The sequence below is a fragment of the Phyllobates terribilis genome, unplaced genomic scaffold (genome assembly GCF_046119375.1).
Source record: "Phyllobates terribilis strain yellow unplaced genomic scaffold, ASM4611937v1 Scaffold_3__8_contigs__length_932513732, whole genome shotgun sequence".
Classification (NCBI taxonomy): domain Eukaryota; kingdom Metazoa; phylum Chordata; class Amphibia; order Anura; family Dendrobatidae; genus Phyllobates; species Phyllobates terribilis.
The window spans coordinates 323,455,512-323,480,316 of NW_027362763.1; the positions used below are offsets into that span (position 1 = coordinate 323,455,512).

At 42.5% G+C, this 24,805-nt stretch overlaps 1 protein-coding gene across 1 annotated transcript in view; it reads left to right on the top strand.

Moving 5' to 3' along the window:
• Window positions 1-24,805, top strand: part of LOC141259323 (probable cation-transporting ATPase 13A5) — a 417,702-nt gene that overhangs the window by 256,203 nt on the left and 136,694 nt on the right. The window contains exons 18-19 of the mRNA XM_073675081.1: window positions 4,602-4,726; window positions 16,820-16,983. Coding sequence (XP_073531182.1) covers window positions 4,602-4,726; window positions 16,820-16,983 — 289 coding nt within the window. The remainder of the gene's footprint in view (window positions 1-4,601; window positions 4,727-16,819; window positions 16,984-24,805) is intronic.

Below are 24,805 nucleotides of genomic sequence, written 5' to 3' on the forward strand. Positions count from 1 at the left end.
TTTTTGTTAATTTTACCTCCCAAAAAACGGAAGAGAAAGCGATCAAAAAATGTCACGTACCCAAAAATGGTACAAATAAAAATGTCAACTCATCCCGCAAAAAACAAGCCATCACATGACTCTGTCGGCTGAAATCTGGATAAATTATAGCTCTCAAAATATGGTGATGCAAAAACTAGATTTTGCAAAAAAAAGCATCTTTTAGTGTGTGACAGCTGTCAGTCATAAAAACACGATATAAATCTGGTATCTCTGTAATCGCACCGACCCGAAGAATAAAGTAATCTAATCAGTTATATCACACTAGGAATGGCGTAAAAAATAAATAAAACCAATTCTTCACCTGCTACTGATTTGTTTATTATGTCTCCCAAAGATCGCAGTAAGGCTCTGCTCACATTTATCCTGCGCTCTGCGCTGAGCGCTTACACCAGAGTTTCCGTGTAAATCTCTGAAATACGTGATTCAGCCGGAACCCATGACGGAAGATTCCCTGTAATGAGGCAGATATAGGCCACTGTGGACGCCGTCTAGCCTGGGATCCCACGGTGTCATTTGTTTTAGGCGTGCATAAAAGTGCGATTGGCCACAGTTTTGTGCACTTCTGAAAAAAAGGACACCGCTAAACAGAGGCCAGATGGAGTCCAGAGTAACTCTGCTGCCTCATTACAGTGAATGGATCCGGCAGGGGTTTCATCTGAATTACATCACTTGGAAATTTAGATGGAAACCCCGATGTAAGTGCTCAGCCTAGAGCGCCGGATAAATGTTATGTAAAATGTTCCCAATAAAAGCTTCAACTCGGTCCTCAAGAAAAGCTAGTCCCTAAATATAAGGGACTTCCAAGTTACTGGTAGCAGAAAGGCTCTGGAAAAGCGAAATGTCCCTTGCCCCCCAAAAGAAATTCAGAAAATTTTGTGCTCCCAAATCCAAATGCCTATTCTACAATAATTTGTTCTCCAGTTGTTAAATAGCACTCCGTCCCCTCCAGATCTCGCCGTATGGCTGAGCGGTACGATACAGCCACATATGGTGTATTGCCACTTTTAGAAGAAATTGCGTGACACATTTCGGCACCATTTTTACCCATTGCCCTGTGTGAAAATGTAAAATATGAGGGTAAAACATTTTTTTGTGGTAAAAATATAATTATGCTTTTTTCACTGCCCAATGGTATAAATTTAAAAATTAAAAAATACTCACTACTTCCCTAGATGAATTCCTTGAGAGGTGTAGTTTACAAAATGGGGTCACTTGTGGGGGTTTCTGCTGTTTCGGCATGTCAGCGACTCTTCAAATGTGACATGGTGTCTGCTGCCTATCCCAGCCAACATAGCGCTCCTTTCTCTTCCGAACCCTGCCGTACACCAAAGCAGTGGTTTTCCCCCACATATGGGGTATCGGCGAACTCAGGAGAAATTGTACAACAAATTTCATGGTGCAATTTATCCTGTTACCCTTATGATAATACAAAATTAGGGAATGAAAAACATTTTTTGTGGGAAAAATGTGAAAATTTTATTTTTACGGATCAATATTATAAACTTCTGTGAAGCAGCTGGGGGTGCAAGGTGCTCACCACACATCTAGATAAGTTCCCTAAGGGGTCTAGTTTCCAAAATGGTGGCACTTGTGGGGGGTTTCCACTGTTTAGGCACATTAGGGGCTCCCCAAATGCGACATGGTGTCTGCTAATTATTCAAACAAATTTTACATTCTAAGAGTCAAATGGTGCTCCTTCCCTTTCAAACGCTGCCGTGCACCCAAACAGTGCTTTGCCTCCACATATTGGGTATCAGCGTGTTCAGGAGAAATTGCACAACAAATTTCATGGTGCAATTTTTCCTATTACCCTTATGATAATGCAAAATTAAGGGATGAAAAACGTGTTTGTGGGAAAAATGTGAAAATTTTATTTTTACAGCTCAATATTATAAACTTCTGTGAAGCACCTTGGGGTTCAAGGTGCTCACCACACATCTAGATAAGTTCCCTAAGGGGCCTAGTTTCCAAAAAGTGTCACTTTTGGGGGGTTTCCACTGTTTAGGCACATCAGGGGCTCCCCAAATGCAACATGGTGTCCGCTAATTATTCAAACAAATTTTGCATTCAAAAAGTCAAATGGCGCTCCTTCCCTTTCAAACCCTACCGTGCGCCCAAACAGTGGTTTGCTTCCACATATGGGGTATCAGTGTGTTCAGGAGAAATTGCACAACAAACTTCATGGTGCAACTTTTCCTATTACCCTTATGATAATGCAAAATTATGGGATGAAAAACGTTTTTGTGGGAAAAATGTGAAAATTTTAATTTTTACAGCTCAATATTATAAACTTCTATGAAGCACCTTGGGGTTCAAGGTGCTCACCACACATCTAGATAAGTTCCCTAAGGGGTCTAGTTTCCAAAATGGTGTCACTTGTGGGGGGTTTCTACTGTTTAGGCACATCAGGAGCTCTCCAAACGCAACATGGCGTCTGCTAATTATTCAGACAAATTTTACATTCAAAAAGTCTAATGGCGCTCCTTCCCTTCCGAACCCTGCAGTGCGCCCAAACAGTGGTTTTCCCTCACATATCGGGTATCAGTACGCTCAAGAGAAATTGCACAAAAAAATTTGGGGTCCATTTTTTCCTGTTACCCCTGTGAAAATAAAAAAAATTGGGTCTAAAGTAACATTTTTGTGAAAAGAGTTAAATGTTAATTTTTTTCTTCCACATTCCAAAAATTCCTGTGAAGCACCTGAAGGGTTAATAAAGTTCTTGAATGTGGTTTTGAGCACCTTGAGGGGTGCAGTTTTTAGAATGGTGTCACTTTTGGGTATTTTCTGTCATAAAGACCCCTCAAAGTGACTTCAAATATGATGTGGTCCCTAAAAAAATGTTTTTGTAAATTTTGTTGGAAAAATGAGAAATCGCTGGTCAACTTTTAACCCTTATAGCTCCCTAACAAAAAAAAAATTTGGTTCCAAAATTATGCTGATGTAAAGTAGACATGTGGGAAATGTTATTTATTAACTATTTTGTGTGATCTATCTCTCTGATTTAAGGGCATGAAAATTCAAAGTTTGAAAATTGCAAAATTTTCGACAAATTTCCGATTTTTTCACAAATAAACGCAAGTGATATCGAAGAAATTTTACCACTATCATGAAATACAATATGTCATGAAAAAACATTCTCAGAATCAGGGGAATACGTTGAAACGTTCCAGAGTAATTACTTCATAAAGTGACAGTGGTCAGAATTGAAAAAATTGGCCCGGTCACGAAAGCAAAAACAGGCTCTGGTGCGAAGTGGTTAAAGCAGTTTCAGTTTAGGGAAAAATGCAGTTCTTCATCAGAACCCAGATATACAGACATTTTGTAAAACATATTGATTGGGTTAACAACGTCACACATCTTGGAAATTGAGGGAACCCATTAAACAATTAGGAGGCTGTGTTATCATGAGTGGAATTTTTGTCTAGTGAAGATGTTCTACTTTTTACATCTCCATTTTATAATGGAGTGAAAGTGTGACTTTTTTCGAACTTTTAGCAAGTTATAAATCATAAATCTTGTTTAGCCCTTATTTGCCTACCAAAAAGTGGTGTTAATAAAAAGTGGCCTTAATAAATCCTCCCTTACTGTTTCCGAAACCTCTAGAACCCCCCTGCCGCTGGTGATTAATAATTCCATGACCAATCTTTTACATGAAGGCCATAACATTTTTCTCTTGATACAGGCCACTACCATTAGAGAATATTGCTGCCACGAAGAGGCATACTTGGTCTACTACAATATTACAAGTGATATGTGTTACATCCACATTAGAATTGAGCAAAAAGATTCGCAGGTCCTTGGTCCAGCAACCACAATAATAGTCATTCTTGATGCCCCTTCTGGTGCCTCAGTACAATGTCATGCGTGTGTCACATCACCATGATGACTTTGCGCTGGACCTACTAATCCGAGGAGCTAGCAAGAGAAGGTTAACTGCACTCTGACGTGGCTGCTGGACATTGGGTATCTGAAATTTTTTGCTTAAGTCTAGTCCACAGGTTTTCAGCAGAACTGGACAATGATCTAATTTTGATGCCCACATACCCATTGTAGACACTTTCAATGGTGGACAAAGGTTATCATGGACATACTAAGTTGTCAGCAACTAAGCAGGCCCATACGCAGCCCCTTTCTTTCAAAACCAGCTTTCTTTTGCAGCAATGTGTGCACAGTAACTTAATTGTGATATCAGACTAGACAAGTTTTCTTTTGCTATCCTTGTCCATATGTAAGTCTTGGGCACCTGTGACCCTGTGGATAATGCACTAGTTGTCCTTCCTTGGATCACTTTTGGTTGGTATGAATTACTGAATACCAGAAATATTCCACTGTTCATTGTACCAATTTTCACAGTAATGATAATCCAGCCCTTTCCCTTAGGAGCAAATGCCCTTTTACATTGGCCATGGTCACATAATAGGGTGAAATAATAGCCAGCTAACTGTAAAAGTAATGCATGTATGTTGTACACTATAACATATATACTGTAGGTATCTCTTAAATATCAATTAATGATCTCAGAATTCATTTGTTAATTTTAAGAACTTTATTCTTTCCAGAGAAGATGTAGAAAATGAGCTTCAGTTCCTAGGATTTTTGATCATGGAAAATAAACTCAAGTATGAAACAAGACCAGTTCTTCACGAACTTAAATCTGCAAACATAAGAACAATCATGGTCACAGGTATGGATGAGATTGATTACTTTGTGGAAAACTTCAGATGAGATATTGCATTTACTTGAAGGTATTGTCTACATTCAACAGGTATGGCAGACACAACATCATGAGTGCTTCTCATCTCCTGATGCAGAAGTGAGCAGTGCCTGAAACTTACTTCAAGGGTCCTTATTATTGCTGTTTAGGAAAGTGACCTAAATATTAGCAGTTTAGTGATGAACAGTGGAATAAAAGAGATGTAAGATTTGTACGATTATGTATGTGTGTATATTGTAGGGTTTTGTACTCACTCGGCTGCGGTTGAGGTAGGCACAGGAGGCGTTTTCATTAGAGTGTCCAGGCTGGTTTACCCAAGGCATGGTTAGGCGTCAAACTTCGAGACCTCATTCAGCTTCCTATAGTCGTTGAAAAAGCGCCATACGCCATCTGGTTTTGGCGCTTAGACTATGGGACTGGACCAGTCACTCTTGGACCCTTCAATGACTCTCAGGCTAAGCATCCGCTTCACCTCTTTTGAGATCACCTCTCAGCGGGTTTCGGGAATCCAATACGGCTTTAAGTTTACCCGGACATGAGGATCCATAACAACCTCATGCTCTATGATCTGAGTACAACCGGGTAGTTCTGAGAATAGGTCTCTATTCCTATGTAGCAACTCTCTACACTGTTGCTTTTGGGCACGTGACAGAGACTCTGCCACCTTAACCTCTTTCACATCAGCGTCTGCCTCCGCCACCAAACATGGAGCTTCCACGGGCTCCCTATCTCGCCATGGCTTAATCAAGTTGACATGGTTCACCTGGTAGGACTTCCTTCTCAAAAAAAAGGGATAGTTGTTCCAGCGTTTGGTAAAATATTTCTTTTATTTTTCATCCATTAAAAACTTGCAAAAATTACAAAGGTTGCATAGACAGGGTAGGGGAGCAAGATTCGTTTTGAACGCTCACTTGCGTTCTTTTTCACTGCATCAGGGCTTCCTTCTCCCTGGCTGGTGGACTTCATAGTTGACCTCACCAACGTTTTCAACTATTTCATAGGGGCCCTGCCACTTGGCCAGGAATTTGCTCTCCACTGTAGGTACCAGCACCAGTACCCGATCCCCAGGGTTGAAGTGTCTCACCCTAGATTGTGCCTCTTATGCTTTGAGGAGGTGTTCTATCATGATGGGCATCACCCTGGCAATTCTCTCTTGCATCTGGGCCACGTGTTTGATTGCACTCCTGTAGGGTTTAGACTCTGCCTCCCATGTCTCCTTTGCTACATCAGGAGTCCACTGGGGTGTCGGTCATACAACCGTTAAAAAGGGGAGTACCCAGTAGAGGACTGTGGTACCTCTCTGATGGAGAAAATAAGGTACGGCAGTAGGCAGTCGCAGTCTCGGCTGTCCTTCTCTATGACCTTCTTTAACATGGCCTTCAAGGTTTTGTTGAGCCTTTCCACCAAGCCGTCAATCAGTGGATGTTAGACTGAGGTCAGTAGTTGTGTGATTTGCAGAGTTTTACATAACTCTCTCATCACAGTTGACATAAATGGGGTCCCTTGATCAGTTAGGATCTCCTTAGGCAACCCCGTTCTAGAAACAATATGGACCAACTCCCAGGCTATACACTTGGAGGAGGAGTTTCGTAGGGGCACAACCTCCAGATACTGTGTCGCATAGTCGAGTACTACTAGGATATACTGATGCCCTCTGGCAGACTTGACCAGGGGCCCCACTAGATCCATGACTGTGCAATCAAACGGCACCTCAATGATAAGTAACAGCACTAAGGGGCTACAGAAGTGTGCCCTGGGGAGGTCAGCTGGCAGGTGGCATAGGACCTACAATAATTCATAATTTCTCGGTGACAGCCGAGCCAATAGAACCTCTGGAGGATTCTTTCCTGTTTTTTCTACCCCCAGATGACCACCTAACATATGTGCATGGGACATGTCTAACACCTTACGCCTGTATGGTCCTCGAACCTGCAACTGCTCGATGAGCTCCCCTCTCACCTTGGTGACTCTGTATAGCAACCCCCCATTGACAGCAAAGTAAGGATATCTAGTGTCACCTCCCGAATCTTGAGTAACACCGTTAAGTACAGACACATTATCAAATGCCCCTTTAAGAGTTAAATCCCTGAGTTGGGCAGTTCCAAAGTTTCCCTCGGACACCTCCAGCTCAGGGATGTTAGCCTCAGGGGATGCTGCCTCATCCTCATTTTCCACCAATCTGATCTGGCTGTTGTCCGAGCAACCAGGTGTCCCTTCTTTCCCCCACATGTCCCAGAATAATGCAAAGTCCCAGACGATTATTATCGGGTGCAACAAGTCTTTAACGACCCCCACTTCCTGAGCTGTGGTGCCACGGTCCGTGTTTACATCCACCCTGGCCACGGGATAGTTTTTAGCATCCCCATGGATACACTGGACAGCAACCACCTTCCCAGGACCAAGCCGATGAGGAAGTGTGGCCCTTATCAGAGTCACCAAACTTCCTGAGTCCAACCGTCCAGACACTTGCACCTCGTTTACAGACAGTGAGCATGCCTCAGGGCCCTTGCCATGTTGAGGAACTGCGCTGCAGGCAGAGTAAGCCAAATAGGAGCAACGCTGGCCTATGTTGCAGTCCATTGGCTCAGAGTTCATGGAACACCGGGCGGCTATATGGCCAGGGGCATGACACCTCCAACAGAGGATGGAATGCGACTGATTACCCAGCTTCAATTCAGCGGCCTCCTGGGAATTTGGATGCCCACACAGTGAGGATTTAGTCCCCTTCTTTTAGGAGCCATCCCCCCTTTGGGAACCCCAGAAAGGTGACATAACCCCTGCTTGACCACTCAGGGAACCCTCCACCGCCCGGTACCTCTCCATTAGGCCCACCAGGTCATTTGCATTTTGGGGATCTCCCTTGGCAAGCCAGGACTGAATCGGCTTTGGAAGAGAGTAGATAAACCGATCCATGACCACTCTCTCAACCATCTAGGCTGGGCAACAAGTCTCTGGCTGCAGCCATTTCTGGATTAGGTGCATAAGGTCAAACATTTGTGACCGGGGAGGTTTGTCCCTGTGGAAGTCCCAGATGTGGACTCTTTGTGCCCTAACTGACAGGGTTACGCCCAGCAGCACCAGGATCTCTGCCTTAAGTTTACAATACTCCTTTGCATCTTGCAGGGCCAAATGAAAGTACGCCTTCAGTGGTTCCCCGGTCAGATATGGCGCTAAAACCTCGGCCCACTGCTCCAGTGGTAGTCTCTCATGGTCCGCCACCCTCTCAAACATGGCCAGGAATTCCTCAACGTCATTCCCCGGAGTCATCTTTTGCAATGCCCCTCTCACGGTTTTCCTCACCTGGGTCTCGTCGCTTCGGCCTGGAGGTGGTGCGGCTTCTCTGACATGGACGGCCTCCGCGAGGAGCGTCATCTGTTCCTGCTGCTCCTGCATCTGTTGCTGTTGAAGCTGGAATTGTTGTATTAACAATGTATTGGTCTCCTGCTGAGCTTGCTTCTGATGCATATTCGTCTGCACCAGTTGCTTTATCAGCTCCACCATGCTGCTGGATGTCCCTTGCTGGTGGCCTTCACCCAGGACATATACAGTTTCTTGTCACCAGCTGCGACCAATCAGCGATATTGGCGCCAAATTTAAACACCGCTTTACTGATTGCGCCCAGTCCGCAGCATACATATTCTAGAATACCCGATGCATTAGAATCGGGCCAACATCTAGTATATATATATATATATATATATATATATATATATATATATATATATTGTAGGGTTTTGTTCTCACTCAGCCTCGTTAGATGGAGGCACAGGGCACTGTCTCTTTAAAATGTCCAAGGCAGATTTATTCAGGCTTCATAAAGGCACTTTCAAAGGAAAAAAAACACAGCCTTCTTCAGCACAAAGTAACAAAACAGAAAAATGAAAAGTCTATATAGTACTGCGGGTTCTCCCGCTCACAGTCAGTGTCTTTTAGCACAGACATGCTGGAGGTCTAAACAACTCCAGCCACAGACACTGAATGAGACACTTGGTCTCCATTTTATACATACACCCTGGGGTGGGTATATGTGAGCAGCCAATCCCACCAGTCTCTTATGACTGCTCAAAAATACAGGCCATGCTACGCCCTATTAACCCTCTCAGCACTGTGTGTGCAGGAGCATTCTTTCCCAGTTTTATATCACTGAAGCTGCCAGCCTCAGCGACACATATCACCCCTTAAGGACTTGTCTGGCGGCCATCTTACAGTATATATATATATATATATATATATATATATATATATATATATATACAGTATATATACACTATATACACATATATACAGTGGGTACGGAAAGTATTCAGACCCCTTTAAATTTTTCACTCTTTGTTTCATTGCAGCCATTTGGTAAATTCTAAAAAGTCCATTTTTTTCTCATTAAAGTACACTCTGCACACCATCTTGACTGAAAAAAAACAGAAATATAGAAATTTTTGAACATTTATTAAAAAAGAAAAACTGAAATATCACATGTTCATAAGTATTCAGACCCTTTGCTCAGACACTCATATTTAAGTCATGCTGTCCATTTCCTTGTGATCCTCCTTGAGATGGTTGTACTCCTTCATTGGAGTCCAGCTATGTTTAATTAAACTAATAGGACTTGATTTGGAAAGGCACACACCTGTCTATATAAGACCTCACAGCTCACAGTGCATGTCAGACCAAATGAGAATCATGAGCTCAAAAGACCTGCCAAAGGAGCTCAGAGACAGAATTGTGACAAGGCACAGATCTGGCAAAGTTTATGAAAGAATTTCTGCATTTCTCAAGGTTCCTAAGAGCATAGTGGCCTCCATAATCCTTAACAGGAAGAAGTTTGAGACCACCAGAAGTCTTCCTAGACCTGGCCGTCCAGCCAAACTGAGCAATCGAGGGAGAAGAACCTAGGTGAGAGAGGTAAAGAAGAACCCCAAGATCACTGTGGCTGAGCTCCAGAGATGCAGTAGGGAGATGGGAGAAAGTTCCACAAAGTCAACTTTCACTGCAGGCCTCCACCAGTCGGGCCTTTATGGCAGAGTGGCCAGACAGAAGCCTCTCCTCAGTGCAAGACATATGAAAGCCCGCATAGAGTTTGCTCAAAAACACATGAAGGACTCCCAGACTATGAAAAATAAGGTTCTCTAGTCTGATGAGATGAAGATAGAACTTTTTGGTGATAATTCTAAGCGGTATGTGTGGAGAAAACCAGGCACTGCTCATCATCTGCCCAATACAATTCCAACAGTGAAACATGGTGGTGGCAGCATCATGCTATGGGAGTGTCTTTCAGCTGCAGGGACAGGATGACTGGTTGCAATTGAAGGAAACATGAATGCGGCCAAGTACAGAGATATCCTGGATGAAAACCTCTATATATATACAGACCAAAAGTTTGGACACACCTTCTCATTTAAAGATTTTTCTGTATTTTCATGACTATGAAAATTGTACAGTCACACTGAAGGCATCAAAACTATGAATTAACACATGTGGAATTATATACTTAACAAAAAGTGTGAAACAACTGAAAATATGTCTTATATTCTAGGTTCTTCAAAGTAGCCACCTTTTGCTCTGATGACTGCTTTGCACACTCTTGGAATTCTCTTGATGAGCTTCAAGAAGTAGTCACCGGAAATGGTCTTCCAACAATCTTGAAGGAGTTCCCAGAGATGCTTAGTACTTGTTGGCCCTTTTGCCTTCGCTCTGCAATCCAGCTCACCCCAAACCATCTCGATTGGGTTCAGGTCTGGTAACTGTGGAGGCCAGGTCATCTGGCGTAGCACCCCATCACTCTCCCTCTTGGTTAAATAGTCCTTACACAGCCTGGAGGTGTGTTTGGGGCCATTATCCTGTTGAAAAATAAATGATGGTCCAACTAAACGCAAACAGGAAGGAATAGCAAGCCGCTGCGAGATGCTGTGGTAAACATGCTGGTTCAGTATGCCTTCAATTTTGAATAAATACCCAACAGTTTCACCAGCAAAGCACCCCCACACCATCACACCTCCTCCTCCATGCTTCACGGTGGGAACCAGGCATGTTGAGTCCATCCGTTCACCTTTTCTGTGTCGCACACAGACACGGTGGACTAATCAGACCAAAGCACAGATTTCCACTGGTCTAATGTCCATTCCTTGTGTTCTTTAGCCCAAACAAGTCTCTTCTGCTTGTTGCCTGTCCTTAGCAGTGGTTTCTTAGCAGCTATTTTACCATGAAGGCCTGCTGCACAAAGTCTCCTCTTAACAGTTGGTGAAGAGATGTGTCTGTTGCTATAACTCTGTGTGGCATTGACCTGGTCTCTAATCTGAGCTGCTGTTAACCTGCGATTTCTGAGGCTGGTGACTCGGATAAACTTATCCTCAGAAGCAGAGGTGACTCTTGGTCTTCCTTTCCTGGGGCGGTCCTCATGTGAGCCAGTTTCTTTGTAGCGCTTGGTGGTTTTTGCAACTGCACTTGGGGACACTTTCAAAGTTTTCCCAATTTTTCGGACTGACTGACCTTCATTTCTTAAAGTAATGATGGCCACTCGTTTTTCTTTACTTAGCTGCTTTTTTATTGTCATAATACAAATTATAACAGTCTATTCAGTAGGACTATCAGCTGTCTATCCACCAGACTTCTGCACAATACAACTGATGGTCCCAACCCCCTTTATAAGGCAAGAAATCCCACTTATTAAACCTGACAGGGCACACCTGTGAAGTGAAAACCATTTCCGGTGACTACGTCTTGAAGCTCATCAAGAGAATGCCAAGAGTGTGCAAAACAGTCATCAAAGCAAAAGGTGGCTACTTTGAAGAACCTAGAATATAAGACATATTTTCAGCTGTTTCACACTTTTTTGTACAATTTTCATAGTCATGAAAATACAGAAAAATCTTTAAATGAGAAGGTGTGTCCAAACTTTTGGTCTGTACTGTATATATATATATATATATATATATATATATATATATATATATACAGTACAGAACAAAAGTTTGGACACACCTTCTCATTTAAAGATTTTCGTACATTTTCATGACTATGAAAATTGTACATTCACCCTGAAGGCATCAAAACTATGAATTAACACGTATGGAGTTATATACTTAACAAAAAAGTGTGAAATAATTGAAAATATGTCTTATATTCTAGTTTCTTCAGAGTAGCCACCTTTTGCTTTGATGACTGCTTTGCACACTCTTGGCATTCTCTTGATGAGCTTCAAGAGGTAGTCACCGGAAATGGTCTTCCAACAATCTTGAAGGAGTTCCCAGAGATGCTTAGCACTTGTTGGCCCTTTTGCCTTCACTCTGCGGTCCCCCTCACCCCAAAGCATCTTGATTGGGTTCAGGTCTGGTGACTGTGGAGGCCAGGTCATCTGGCGTAGCACCCCATCACTCTCCTTCTTGGTCAAATAGCCCTTACACAGCCTGGAGGTGTGTTTGGGGTCATTGTCCTGTTAAAAAATAAATGATGGTCCAACTAAATGCAAACTGGATGGAATAGCATGTCGCTGCAAGATGCTGTGGTAGCCATGCTGGTTCAGTATGCCTTCAATTTTGAATAAATCCCAACAGTGTCACCAGCAAAGCACCCCCACACCATCACACCTCCTCCTCCATGCTTCACGGTGGGAACCAGACATGTAGATTCCATCCTTTCACCTTTTCTGGGTCGCACAAAGACCAAAGATCTCAAATTTGGACTCATCAGACCAAAGCACAGATTTCCAGTGGTCTAATGTCCATTCCTTTTGTTCTTTCGCCCAAACAAGTCTCTACTGCTTGCTGCCTGTCCTTAGCAGTGGATTCCTAGCAGATATTTTACCATGAAGGCCTGCTGCACAAAGTCTCCTCTTAATAGTTGTTGTAGAGATGTGTCTGCTGCTAGAACTCTGTGTGGCATTGACCTGGTCTCTAATCTGGTTAACCTGCGATTTCTGAGGCTGGTGACTCGGATAAACTTATCCTCAGAAGCAGAGGTGACTCTTGGTCTTCCTTTCCTGGGGCGGTCCTCATGTGAGCCAGTTTCTTTGTAGCGCTTGGTGGTTTTTGCAACTGCACTTGGGAACACTTTCAAAGTTTGCCCATTTTTTCGGACTGACTGACCTTCATTTCTTAAAGTACTGATGGCCACTCGTTTTTCTTTACTTAGCTGTTTTTTTCTTGCCATAATGCAAATTCTAACAGTCTATTCAGTAGGACTATCAGCTGTGTATCCACCAGACTTCTATACAACACAACTGATGGTCCCAACCCTATTTGTAAGGCAAGAAATCCCACTTATTAAACCTGACAGGGCACACCTGTGAAGTGAAAACCATTTCCGGTGACTACCTCTTGAAGCTCATCAAGAGAATTCCAAGAGTGAGCAAAGCAGTCATCAAAGCAAAAGGTGGCTACTTTGAAGAACCTAGAATATAAGACATATTTTCAGTTGTCTCACTCTTTTTTGTTAAGTATATAATTCCACACGTGTTAATTCATAGTTTTGATGCCTTCAGTGTGAATGTACAATTTTCAAAGTCATGAAAATAATGAAAAATCTTTAAATGAGAAGGTGTGTCCAAACTTTTGGTCTGTACTGTATATATAAAGTCCATTTTTTTTCAAAAATTTCTTGGAGTGCTGCCTCTTTATATTATATATATATATATATATATATATATATATATATATATATATATATATATAATCAGGTGCTTCTCACAATATTAGAATATATCAAAAAGTTTACTTATTTCAGTTCTTCAATACAAAAAGTGAAGCTCATATATTAGATAGAGTCATTACAGAGTGATCTATTTCAAGTTTTTATTTCTGTCAATGTTGATGATTTTAGCTTACAGCCAAGAAAACACAAAAGTCATTATCTCAGTAAATTAATAATTAACAAAAAACAGCTGCAAAGGCTTCCTAAGCTTTTAAAAAGGTCCCTTAGTCTGTTTCAGTAGGCCCCACAATCATGGGGAAGACTGAAGACTTGACAGATGTCCAGAAGGCAGTCACTGACACACTCCACAAGGAGGGTAAGCCACAAAAGGTCATTGCTAAAGAAGCTGGCTGTTCATAGAGTGCAGTATCCAAGCATATTAACGGAAAGTTGAGTGGAAGGAAAAGGTGTGGTAGAAAAATATGAACAAAAAAACAGGATAACCACAGCCTTGAAAGAATTGCTAAGAAAAGGCCATTCAAAAATTTGGGGGAGATTCACAAGGAGTGGACTGCTGCTTGAGTCATTGCTTCAAGAGCCACCACACACAGACATTATCCAGGACATGGGCTGCAAGTGTCGCATTCATTGTGTCAAGCCACTCATGACCACTAGAGAATGGCAGAAGCATCTTACCTGGGCCAAGGAAAAAAAGACCTGGACTGTTGCTCCGTGGTCCAAGGTGTTGTTTTCCAATAAAAGTAAATTTTGCATTTCATTTGGAAATCAAGGACCGAGAGTCTGGAGGAAGAGTAGAGAGGCACACAATCCAAGATGCTTGAGGTCTAGTGTGAAGTGTCTACAATCAGTGATGGTTTGGGGAGCCATGTCATCTGCTGGTGTAGATCCACTGTGTTTTATCAAGACCAAAGTCAGCGCAGCCATCTGCGAGGAAATTTTAGAGCACTTCATGCTTCCCTCTGGCGACAAGATTTTTGAAAATGGAAATTTCATTCTCCAGCAGGACTTGGCACCTGTCCACATTGCTAAAAGTACCAATACCTGGTTTAAAAATAACAGTGTCACTGTGCTTGACTGGCTAGCAAACTCGCCTGACATTGTATTGTCAAAACGAAGATGAAAGACACCAGACCCAACAATGCAGTCAAGCTGAAGGCTGCTATCAAAGCAACCTGGGCCTTCATAACACCTCAGCAGTGCCACAAGCTGATCGCCTCCATGCCATGCCACATTGATGCAGCAATTGATGCAAAAGGAGCCCCGACCAAGTATTGAGAGCATTTACTGAACATACATTTCAGTAAGCCAACATTTCGGATTTTAAAAACATTTTTCGAGCTGGTGTTATAAAGTATTCTAATTTACTGAGATAATGACTTTTGTGTTTTCATTGGCTGTAAGCCATAATCATCAACATTAACAGCATTAACAGAAATAAACACTTAAAATAGATCACTCTATTTGTAATGACTCTATATAATATACAAGTTTCACTTTTTGTATTGAACAACTGAAATAAATTAACTTTTTGATGATATTCTAATTTTGTGAGAAGCACCTGTTTGTATAAATATATATATATATATATATATATATATATATATATATATATATATATATACAGTGCTCAGCATAAATAAGTTAACCCACTTTGAAAAGTAGGATTTAAATCAATATCTCACAATTTCTGACAAGGCTGAGTTTCATAGAACATTTTTTAAAGCCATAGCATGAAAGTATGGTTAATAATGTAACTTTCATTACAAAATCTTAAGTAGTTTTACTTAAACCTCCATGATATTTAAGGACAGTACCATGTCTTCTAGGCATGGAATGGACAAGTTGGCGACAAATTGCAACATCTATTGTTTTCCATTCTTCAAGAACGATGATGCTCAATTAGTCCCTTCAAAATTCACCATATATGTTTGATTGGGTTTAGATCAGAAGATACTTGGCCACTGAATCAGTTTCACCCTGTTCTTCAGAAATGCAACAACTGTGCATGGATCCACATTGACTGTAATTACTGAGTCTGATCCACAAAATGTATAGGACATTCTCTGTGTCTCATGGACCAGAGACACGGATCCATTTTTAAAACTTAAATCCATGGATCACTGAAACTCTTATCAGACAGCACACTGAGCCATAAACAATGGACAGCACTAGGAAGTTGTACACGGATATTCGAATGTAGTCTACGCCTCTCAAAACTAGCCCTGCTTTTTTTTTTTTATAAAAAAAAGACATTGACCTGACAAGGATACTCATATGAAAGAACATCACCCTCAAGAGACAAGAGACAGTATTTAATCCCTTTTGTGTCCTACCCATCTTTAATTTTTTTTAATGTTAAGTCCCAATTCATCTTAAGTGCTTATTTTTAAAAGGGATCTAAGTGGGAACATTTGCAATATGCAACATTTGCAAATAGCCTCTTCAGAAAGGATGAGGTCTTGAACTCTAGTGACACCTATTGAGGTAGCAATCCTTAGGATTTATGCACACAACTGATTATTTCGGATGAGTGCTATCCATGGTTCTCACAGATGTACCTCGTACCTATCATATGATATTCTATGGGGCTGTGCTGAAAAAATCAGAGGCATATCCGATTTTAATCTTAGCGTTAGATCAAAATCTGTAAAACAAGTCTACGGGTCTGTGAAAAAATAGGAACACACTTGGATGACATCCAATCTGATTTCAACGGACTGACAGAATGTGGAGAAACTTTTTATTTTTTTCTCTCCACATCCAAGAAAAACTGATGCCACTCTAATTATACTCTGATCAAAATCTGATCAAACTCTAATTGAACTCCAATCAAAGTCTTATCAGAATAACTGCACTGTTTTTCTCGGATGTGTGAAAACGGTCATGTGACCCTACACTAGAAGTCAAGATGGCACACATAGGCACAATGTTCCTTTTTTATTTTAACTTTTGCTCCTTTAAAGTGGTACACATTAGTCTTTAATTGCCCAAAAATAAAATTTGACAGATTTTATACTTCAGTAGAGAACTAGAGTATAATTATGCAAAATTTTGCGATATGTCGAAGAGTCGCAAATGATGAATTAGGCTAAAAGTTCTGGATAAGGAAATATATGACAACACAGTCTCAAGCAAGAAATAAAACAACTTACTGAAACCAATGAAATATAACTTAAAAAATGAATAACTGAATTATTTTATACAGCGCAAACATAAATTACTAATAGAACCATTTTTTATGCTAGAAAAAAGGTGCAAATTCAAAGATGAATCAGGGCCTGAATATGTTAGTAGCCCATTACAGAATTAAATTACTATTACAGGGTCTAGTTTAAAGGGTCAGTACACTCAATTCATTTGTCTGCATGCATTATTCACCTATCTACAATAATATACTTATTATTCTGTTTCTGAAAGGTGATAATCTTCAGACGGCTTGTACAGTGGGACTGAGCTCTGGCATGGTACCTGATGCATCCAGTTTACTCATACTGGAAGCTTGTAAACCTGATGGGGAAAGGCCAGCGTCATTTACAAGACAGTCGGTGGAAAGCAACAGGAGCAAATCAAACACCCAAAATGTAATTCTTGTGTATCAGGTTAATGTTGGAAAAGTGACAGAAACTTTTGTGTTTGTTTTGATTAGAAGGAAATTCGACCTTACAAAAATAACAAAAATACGGACTGAAAAAATATTTGAAATGGATTGTAAGCAGTGAAACCAATCTTTACCTTGTCTTTTTTACTAAAACCAAAACATTTTTGTAAATCCTTACATATGAATATAGAGGTTTCCTTTAATGTTGGAGTATTTCATAATGCTTATGAGGAATGATAACTTGCTGTAATTCACTTTGTTATTATCTAATGTATAAGATTTGTTGTATGTTACTACACTACATGGTGGGCCATTTATATGGATACACCTAAATTAAATGGGAATGGTTGGTGATATCAACTTCCTGTTTGTGGCACATTAGTATATGGGAGGGGGAAAACTTTTCCAGATCGGTGGTAACCATGGCGGCCATTTTGAAGTTGTCCATTTTGGATCCAACTTTATCTTTTTCAATGGGAAGAGGGCGATGTGACACATCAAACTTATTGGGAATTTCATAAGAAAAACAATGGTGTGCTTGGTTTTAACGTAACTTTATTCTTTCATGAGTTATTTACAAGTTTATGACCACTTATAAAATGTGTTCAAAGTGCTGCCCATTGTGTTGGATTGTCAATGCAACCCTCTTCTCCCACTCTTGACACACTGATAGCAACACCGCAGAAGAAATGCTAGCACAAGCTTCCAGTATCTGTTGTTTCAGATGCTGCACATCTCGTATCTTCACAGCATAGACAATTACCTTCATATGACCCCAAAGATAACAGTCTAAGGGGGTCACATCAGGAGACCTTGGTGGCCATTCAACTGGCCCACAATGACCAATCCACTTTCCAGGAAACTGTTCATGTAGGAATGCTCAGACCTGACACCCATAATGTGGTGGTGCACCATCTTGTTGGAAAAACTCAGGGAACGTGCCATCTTCAGTGCATAAAGAGGGCAACACATCATCATGTAGCAATTTCAGATATCCAGTGGCATTGAGGTTTCCATTCATGAAGAATGGCCCCACTATCTTTGTACCCCATATATCACACCATACCATCAAGATACTAGATGTGCAGCATCTGAAACAACGGATACTGGAAGCCTGTGCTAGCATTTCTTCTGCGGTGTTGCTATCAGTGTGTCAAGAGTGGGAGAAGAGGGTTGCATTGACAATCCAACACAATGGCCAGGACTTTGAACACATTTTATAAGTGGTCATAAACTTGGAAAAAAACTCATGAAAGAATAAAGCTACGTTAAAACCAAGCACACCATTGTTTTTCTTATGAAATTCTCAATAAGCTTGATGTGTCACATGACCCTCTTCCCATTGAAAAAAGTAAAATTGGTTCCAAAATGGACAACTTCAAAATGGCCTCCATGGTCACCACCCATCTGGAAAAGTTTCCCCTCTCCCATATACTAATGTGCCACAAACAGGAAGTTGATGTCACCAACCATTCCCATTTAATTTAGGTGTATCCATATAAATGGCCCACCCTGTACATTAGCTCAGCTAAGTTGCTAATAGTGTGACCAGGGTCCTATAGGCCTCAGGGCAAAGTTTTTATCTGGGCACCATACTCCAGCAAGTTGGTCAGATAAATTGGCCACATTGGCATGGCCAGAGCGTAGAAAGACATAGGAGTTCATCCTCCGTAAACAAAAAAAATATAGATAAAATATAAATCTCACAGAAAACAGAACACTAAAATCATTTTCTAAGCAATATTTCTTAATAATAGCCATACAATTGCCAAATGACATATTTTCATCAGTATACTGGCACTGTGCGAAGTTCATTATACGAAGACCAATATCACTATACAAGGGCAAAATAATGCCACATCATGTCCATATATCACCACCTCATAGCGTTTGAATATAACATCTACAGTGCTGGCCAAAATTATTGGCACCCCTGCAATTCTGTCAGATAATAAACAGTTTCTTCCTGAAAATGATTGCAATCACAAATTCTTTGGTATTACTCTCTTCATTTAATTTGCTTGCAAGGATAAAACACAAAAGAGAATGAAGCAAAAATCAAATCATTGATCATTTCACACAAAACTCCAAAAAAGGGCCGGACAAAAGTATTGGCACCCTCAGCCTAATACTTGGTTGCACAACCTTTAGCCAAAATAACTGCGAACAACCACTTCCGGTAACCATCAATGAGTTTCTTACAATGCTCTGCTGGAATTGTAGCCCATTCTTCTTTGGCAAACTGCTCCAGGTCCCTGATATTTGAAGGGTGCCTTCTCCAAACTGCCATTTTGAGATCTCTCCACAGGTGTTCTATGGGATTCAGGTCTGGACTCATTGCTGGCCACCTTAGAAGTCTCCAGTGCTTTCTCTCAAACCATTTTATAGTGCTTTTGGAAGTGTGTTTTGGGTCATTGTCCTGCTGGAAGACCCATGACCTTTGAGGGAGACCCAGCTTTCTCACACTGTGCCCTACATTATGCTGCAAAATTTGTTGGTAGTCTTCAGACTTCATAATGCCATGCACACGGTCAAGCAGTCCAGTACCAGATGCAGCAAAGCAACTCCAAAACATCAGGGAACCTCCGCCATGTTTGACTGTAGGGACCGTGTTCTTTTCTTTGAATGCCTTTTTTTTTCCTGTACACTCTATGTTGATGCTTTTTCCCAAAAAGCTCTACTTTTGTCTCATCTGACCAGAGAACATTCTTCCAAAACGTTTTAGGCTTTCTCAGGTAAGTTTTGGCAAACTCCAGCCTGGCTTTTTTATGTCTCGGGGTAAGAAGTGGGGTCTTCCTGGGTATCCTACCATACAGTACCTTTTCATTCAGACGCCGACGGATAATACGGGTTGACACTGTAGTACCCTCGGACTGCAGGGCAGCTTGAACTTGTTTGGATGTTAGTCGAGGTTCTTTATCCACCATCCGCACAATCTTGCGCTGAAATCTCTCGTCAATTTTTCTTTTCCGTCCACATCTAGGGAGGTTAGCCACAGTGCCATGGGCTTTAAACTTCTGATGACACTGCGCGTGGAAGACACAGGAACATTCAGGTCTTTGGAGATGGACTTGTAGCCTTGAGATTGCTCATGCTTCCTCACAATTTGGTTTCTCAAGTCATCAGACAGTTCTTTGGTCTTCTTTCTTTTCTCCATGCTCATTGTGGTACACACAAGGACACAGGTTGAGTCAACTTTAATCCATGTTAAGTGGCTGCAAGTGTGATTTAGTTATTTCCAACACCTGTTAGGTGCCACAGGTAAGTTACAGGTGCTGTTAATTACATGAATTAGAGAAGCATCATATGATTTTTCAAACGGTGCCAATACTTTTGTCCACCCCATTTTTTAGGTTTGGTGTGGAATTATATCCAATTTGGCTTTAGGACAATTCTTTTTGTATTTTTTCATTGAAGACAAATTAAATGAAGATAATAATAACAAAGAATTTGTGCTTGCAATCATTTTCAGGAAGAAACTGAGTATTATCTGACAGAATTGCAGGGGTGCCAATACATTTGGCCAGCACTGTATCGTGTAACTGAACAAAACCAACTATACCAAGATCAATATACAAATAATACCACATACAAGTGTCAAATATTGCCACATAACATCATGACCACATACTGTATTATCAGCATATATAGTGGTGACTGAATAATACTACCATACTGATCATAAGGAAAATCAACAATACTAATATTAACAATGGTGACATTATGCACAGGAGCTCCATAGCTAGTATATAGTGTACACAGTACAGGTAAGTCAAGTGACTCAGTGGTGACGTCTCAAATTTAAGTAATTAATTTTCTTCTTCATCTGGTGCAGACTGCCATGACTTCTTGCAGCCACAACTTGTCTTATTTATTACTGATCACTTCTAGCGCACCCTCACCACTTTACCCCCCCCGTTTCCACACTGCACTGGACGAAAAAGAAGAGCGACATAGTGCCGCCCTGGTGCTTTACACAGTAACAGTAGCTTCCTTTAGTTCCCCTACACTAAAAGTATTCTCAAAAGAGAACATATATTACAGTAGTGATGTCCCCCTGTGTGCCCCTCACAATAGAAATGCCCTCCTCTGTTGCCTCCATACAGTGTTAATGCTTATGTCCCTTTTTTGTTGCACTCCATAAAGTAGTGTCAGTCTTTTTACGCAAACACAGTAGTAATGCCCCCCTTCCCTGCAGCACCCATGCAGTAGTAACATGCATCATTTCTTCAATTCTGTCCCTATACAGTTATAGCACCTACCTTTTATGCCCTGTTACATTTGTACCATCGCCATTTTAGCTATTAAAATATATGTCAACAATGTGGGACATTAATAAGGGTTGAGGCCATCATGGGGACATTATTAAAGTATGAGGTCACAATGGGGAACATTAATGAATAGGGATTCCATAGGGGAAATTATTTAAAGGGATGACATTCCCCTGCCTCTGCTGGATTGAAGTTGTGTCTCTCTCATCTGTACTCCTTGGTTGTCCAACGAAGTGTGCCCTCTGCCGCCGGAATTTTCAGATGGGAATTTTTTTAATAGTTCCGCAACAAGGGCCTTCTGGTAGTGCCCCATTTTTGTAGACCTGTCCGCCTCAGGAATAAGAGATATAAAGTTCTCCTTGTAGTGTGGGTCTAGAAGTGTCACCAACCAGTAATGACTGTCACTCAAAATTTTGAGAACGTGAGGGTCATGGGAAAGGCAGCGTAACATAAACTCAGCCATGCGTGCCAGACTACTAACAGGCAAGACTTCCATGTCCTCACCAAGAGGATGACTGACCATGTTTTCCTCCTCCTCCTCTCTGTCCTCTGGCAATCCACGCTGAACAGACGGTATGATAGCTGTGCAGGTAGTACCATCCATAGTGCATGGAACTAGCTCCTGTCCTTCCTCCTCCTCCTCCTCTTCCTCATTTTCACCCAATCCACGTTGGGATGAGATGAGGCTTGGCTGTGTGTAATCACCCTGTATGGTTCCTTGCTCCATCTCATCTTGCTCTGCCTGCAATGCATCCTCTTTGATTGTGACCAGACAGCGCTTCAGAAGACAGAAGCGGGATGGTGACGCTAATTATGGTGTCATCGCCGCTCACCATCTTGGTGGAGTCCTCAAAGTTTTGGAGGATGGTACATAAGTCTAACATCCATGTCCACTCCTGAGGTCTTGTGTGTGGAGTCTGAACTGAAAACCGACGGCCTTGTTGATGCTGGTACTCAACAACTGCCTTCTTCTGCTCACAAATCCTTCCCAACATCTGCAGTGTAGAGTTCCAACGCGTGGCGACATCACACACCAGTCTGTGAGCTGGTAGCTGCAAACGCTGCTGAAACACTGCAAGGGCAGTGGAAGGTGTAGCTGACTTTCTAAAATGGGCACACAGGCGGTGTACCTTAACAAGCAGATCCGGCAGCTCCGGGATAGATTTTAGAAACCACTGAACCACGAGGTTAAGCACATGGGTCAGGCATGGTACGTGTGTGAGCTTGCCTCGCCTCAGAGCCGCCACCAGGTTCCGGCCATTGTCACACATGTCCATGCCTGGCTGTAGGTTCAGTGGTGTGAGCCACAGGTCTGCCTGCTCTTTCAGAGCTGTCCACAACTCTTCAGCATTATGCGGTTTGTCACCTAAGTATATTAGCTTCAGCACAGCCTGTTGCCTCTTGGCCGAGGCAGTGGTGCAGTGCTTCCAGCTTGTAACTGATGTGGTCATTTCAGAGATGGAGCCTGAAAAGGAGGAGGAGGCTGAGGAGGAGTAGGTGCAGGAGCTGTAGGCCATGGGGGCAACCCTGATTGACCTAGGGCCTACAATCCTTGGCGTCGGGAGGACGTGTTCCGTCCCAAGGTCCGACTGAGTCCCAGCTTCCACTATGTTAACCCAGTGTGCCGTCAGCGAGATGTACCGTCCCTGCCTACAGATCTTGTCCATGTGTTCATGGTTAGGTGGACTTTACCGGTAACTGCGTTGTTGAGAGCATGACTAATGTTTTGAGACACGTGCTTGTGTAATGTGGGGACGGCACAGCGGGAGAAATAGTGACAGCTGGGGACCGAGTACCGAGGGACGGCCGCCACCATCAGATTGCTGAATGCTTCCGCCTCCATGAGCCTAAAAGGCAACATTTCGAGCACAAGCAGTCGTGATATGTGGGAATTTAGTACTGTGGGGCGTTGGCTGCATATTTGCGCTTGCATTCCAAGGACTGGGGTATGGACAACTGAACGCTGCGCTGGGACAAGAACATGGACTTGCTTCCTGATGCTGCTACTTGAGAGTGTGCAATGACGGGTGCAGGGCAGGAGGCGTCTTCGCATGCACCATGGACAGGGGATTGGCTTGCTTGCACAACAGCGGTAGAAGCAATGGTGCCACCCGCAGACACTGTTCCTGGACCCTGGGGTCAGGCCCACAAAGTCAGGTGCTTTGCTGCCATGTGCCTGATCATGCTGGGGTGGTCAGGCTGGTTGTTTTGCCACCCCTGCTGATGCAGGCCTGGCTGGTGGTGCAAATGGCCTTTTTGGGGTTATCGACACAGTCTTTAAAAAACAACCTGACTCGGGAAGACCTAACAGTTGTACTGGCAACTTCCTTCGTGTTGGTGTTACGGGGAACGGTTGCCTGCCTTCTGTCTGCGGCCACCACACTGCTTCTTCCTGCCTGTTGGGGTGCTCTGCCTCCCTCCCCCTGTGTGCTGCTGTCCTCGCTCTGCATGTCCTCCTTCCAGGTTGGGTCAGTTACTATATCATCCACCACCTCGTCTTCCACTTCCGCACCCTGGTCCTCCTCCTGACTTTTTGGCAACTGTGTCTCATCATCGTCCATCTCTTGAGTCACTTTCCCACCGTCGCCTTCATGTGACCGTGGCTGCTCAAATATTTGCGCATCGCTACACGTGATCTCCTCTTGCTCCGCTTCGAGTGGACCGGGTGAGATGCCCGAATCTATAAATGGAAAAGTGAACAGCTCTTCAGAGTGTCCAAGTGTGGGATCAGTTGTCTCTGGGTACTCGGCATGGTGGGAGGAAGGAGTATCAGGGTGAGGAATATGCGTTCCAGACTCACGGCTACTGAGACTTGACCGTGTTGAAGACACGGTTGTGGTGGTGGCTAAGTGACTGGAAGCATTATCTGCTATCCAACCAACAACCTCTTGACACTGCTCTGGGTTCAATAGTGGTGTGCTGTGGTCCCCTAGAAATTGGGACAGGAAGGTCAGGCTAGAAGATGTGGGTGTTTGTTTTGGCACAATTTCAGCTTGCCCACGGCCTTGTCCTCGGCCTCCGCATGCACCATTACGATCACGTCCAGTTCCCCGTCCCTTGCCATGTGCCTTGCCCATTTTAAATGGAGGACAGTATCTTTCACGCTTACTACAAATGACTGAGTTTGGAGCGAACTTATATGTGATCCGTGTGATAGAGAAAAAAGTAGTTTGAACAGCAAACTGCAGTGAATGGCTTGAATGATACACTAAAGGAAATTTTTAATGGAGGCCAGAAATGGCAGTATTTTCTGACAACGTATATGTGATCCGTGTGACGGAGAAAACAGAGTTGTAAATACCTGGCCTGTAGGTAACTAGTTTGAACAGCAAACTAGTGTGAATTGCTTCAATGACACACTAAAGGAAATTTTTAATGGAGGCCAGTATTAGGCCGGTACGCAGGAGACGGGCTTTCTCGCGGCGTCCGGCCAGGCCCTTTCCTGCTGGTTAGTAATTGTCAGCATTTAGGTTCAGTTCTAGGGATTCTAAGTGTGGTTTCAGTGTTTCTGCTCATGTGCCGCTAAGCCATGCC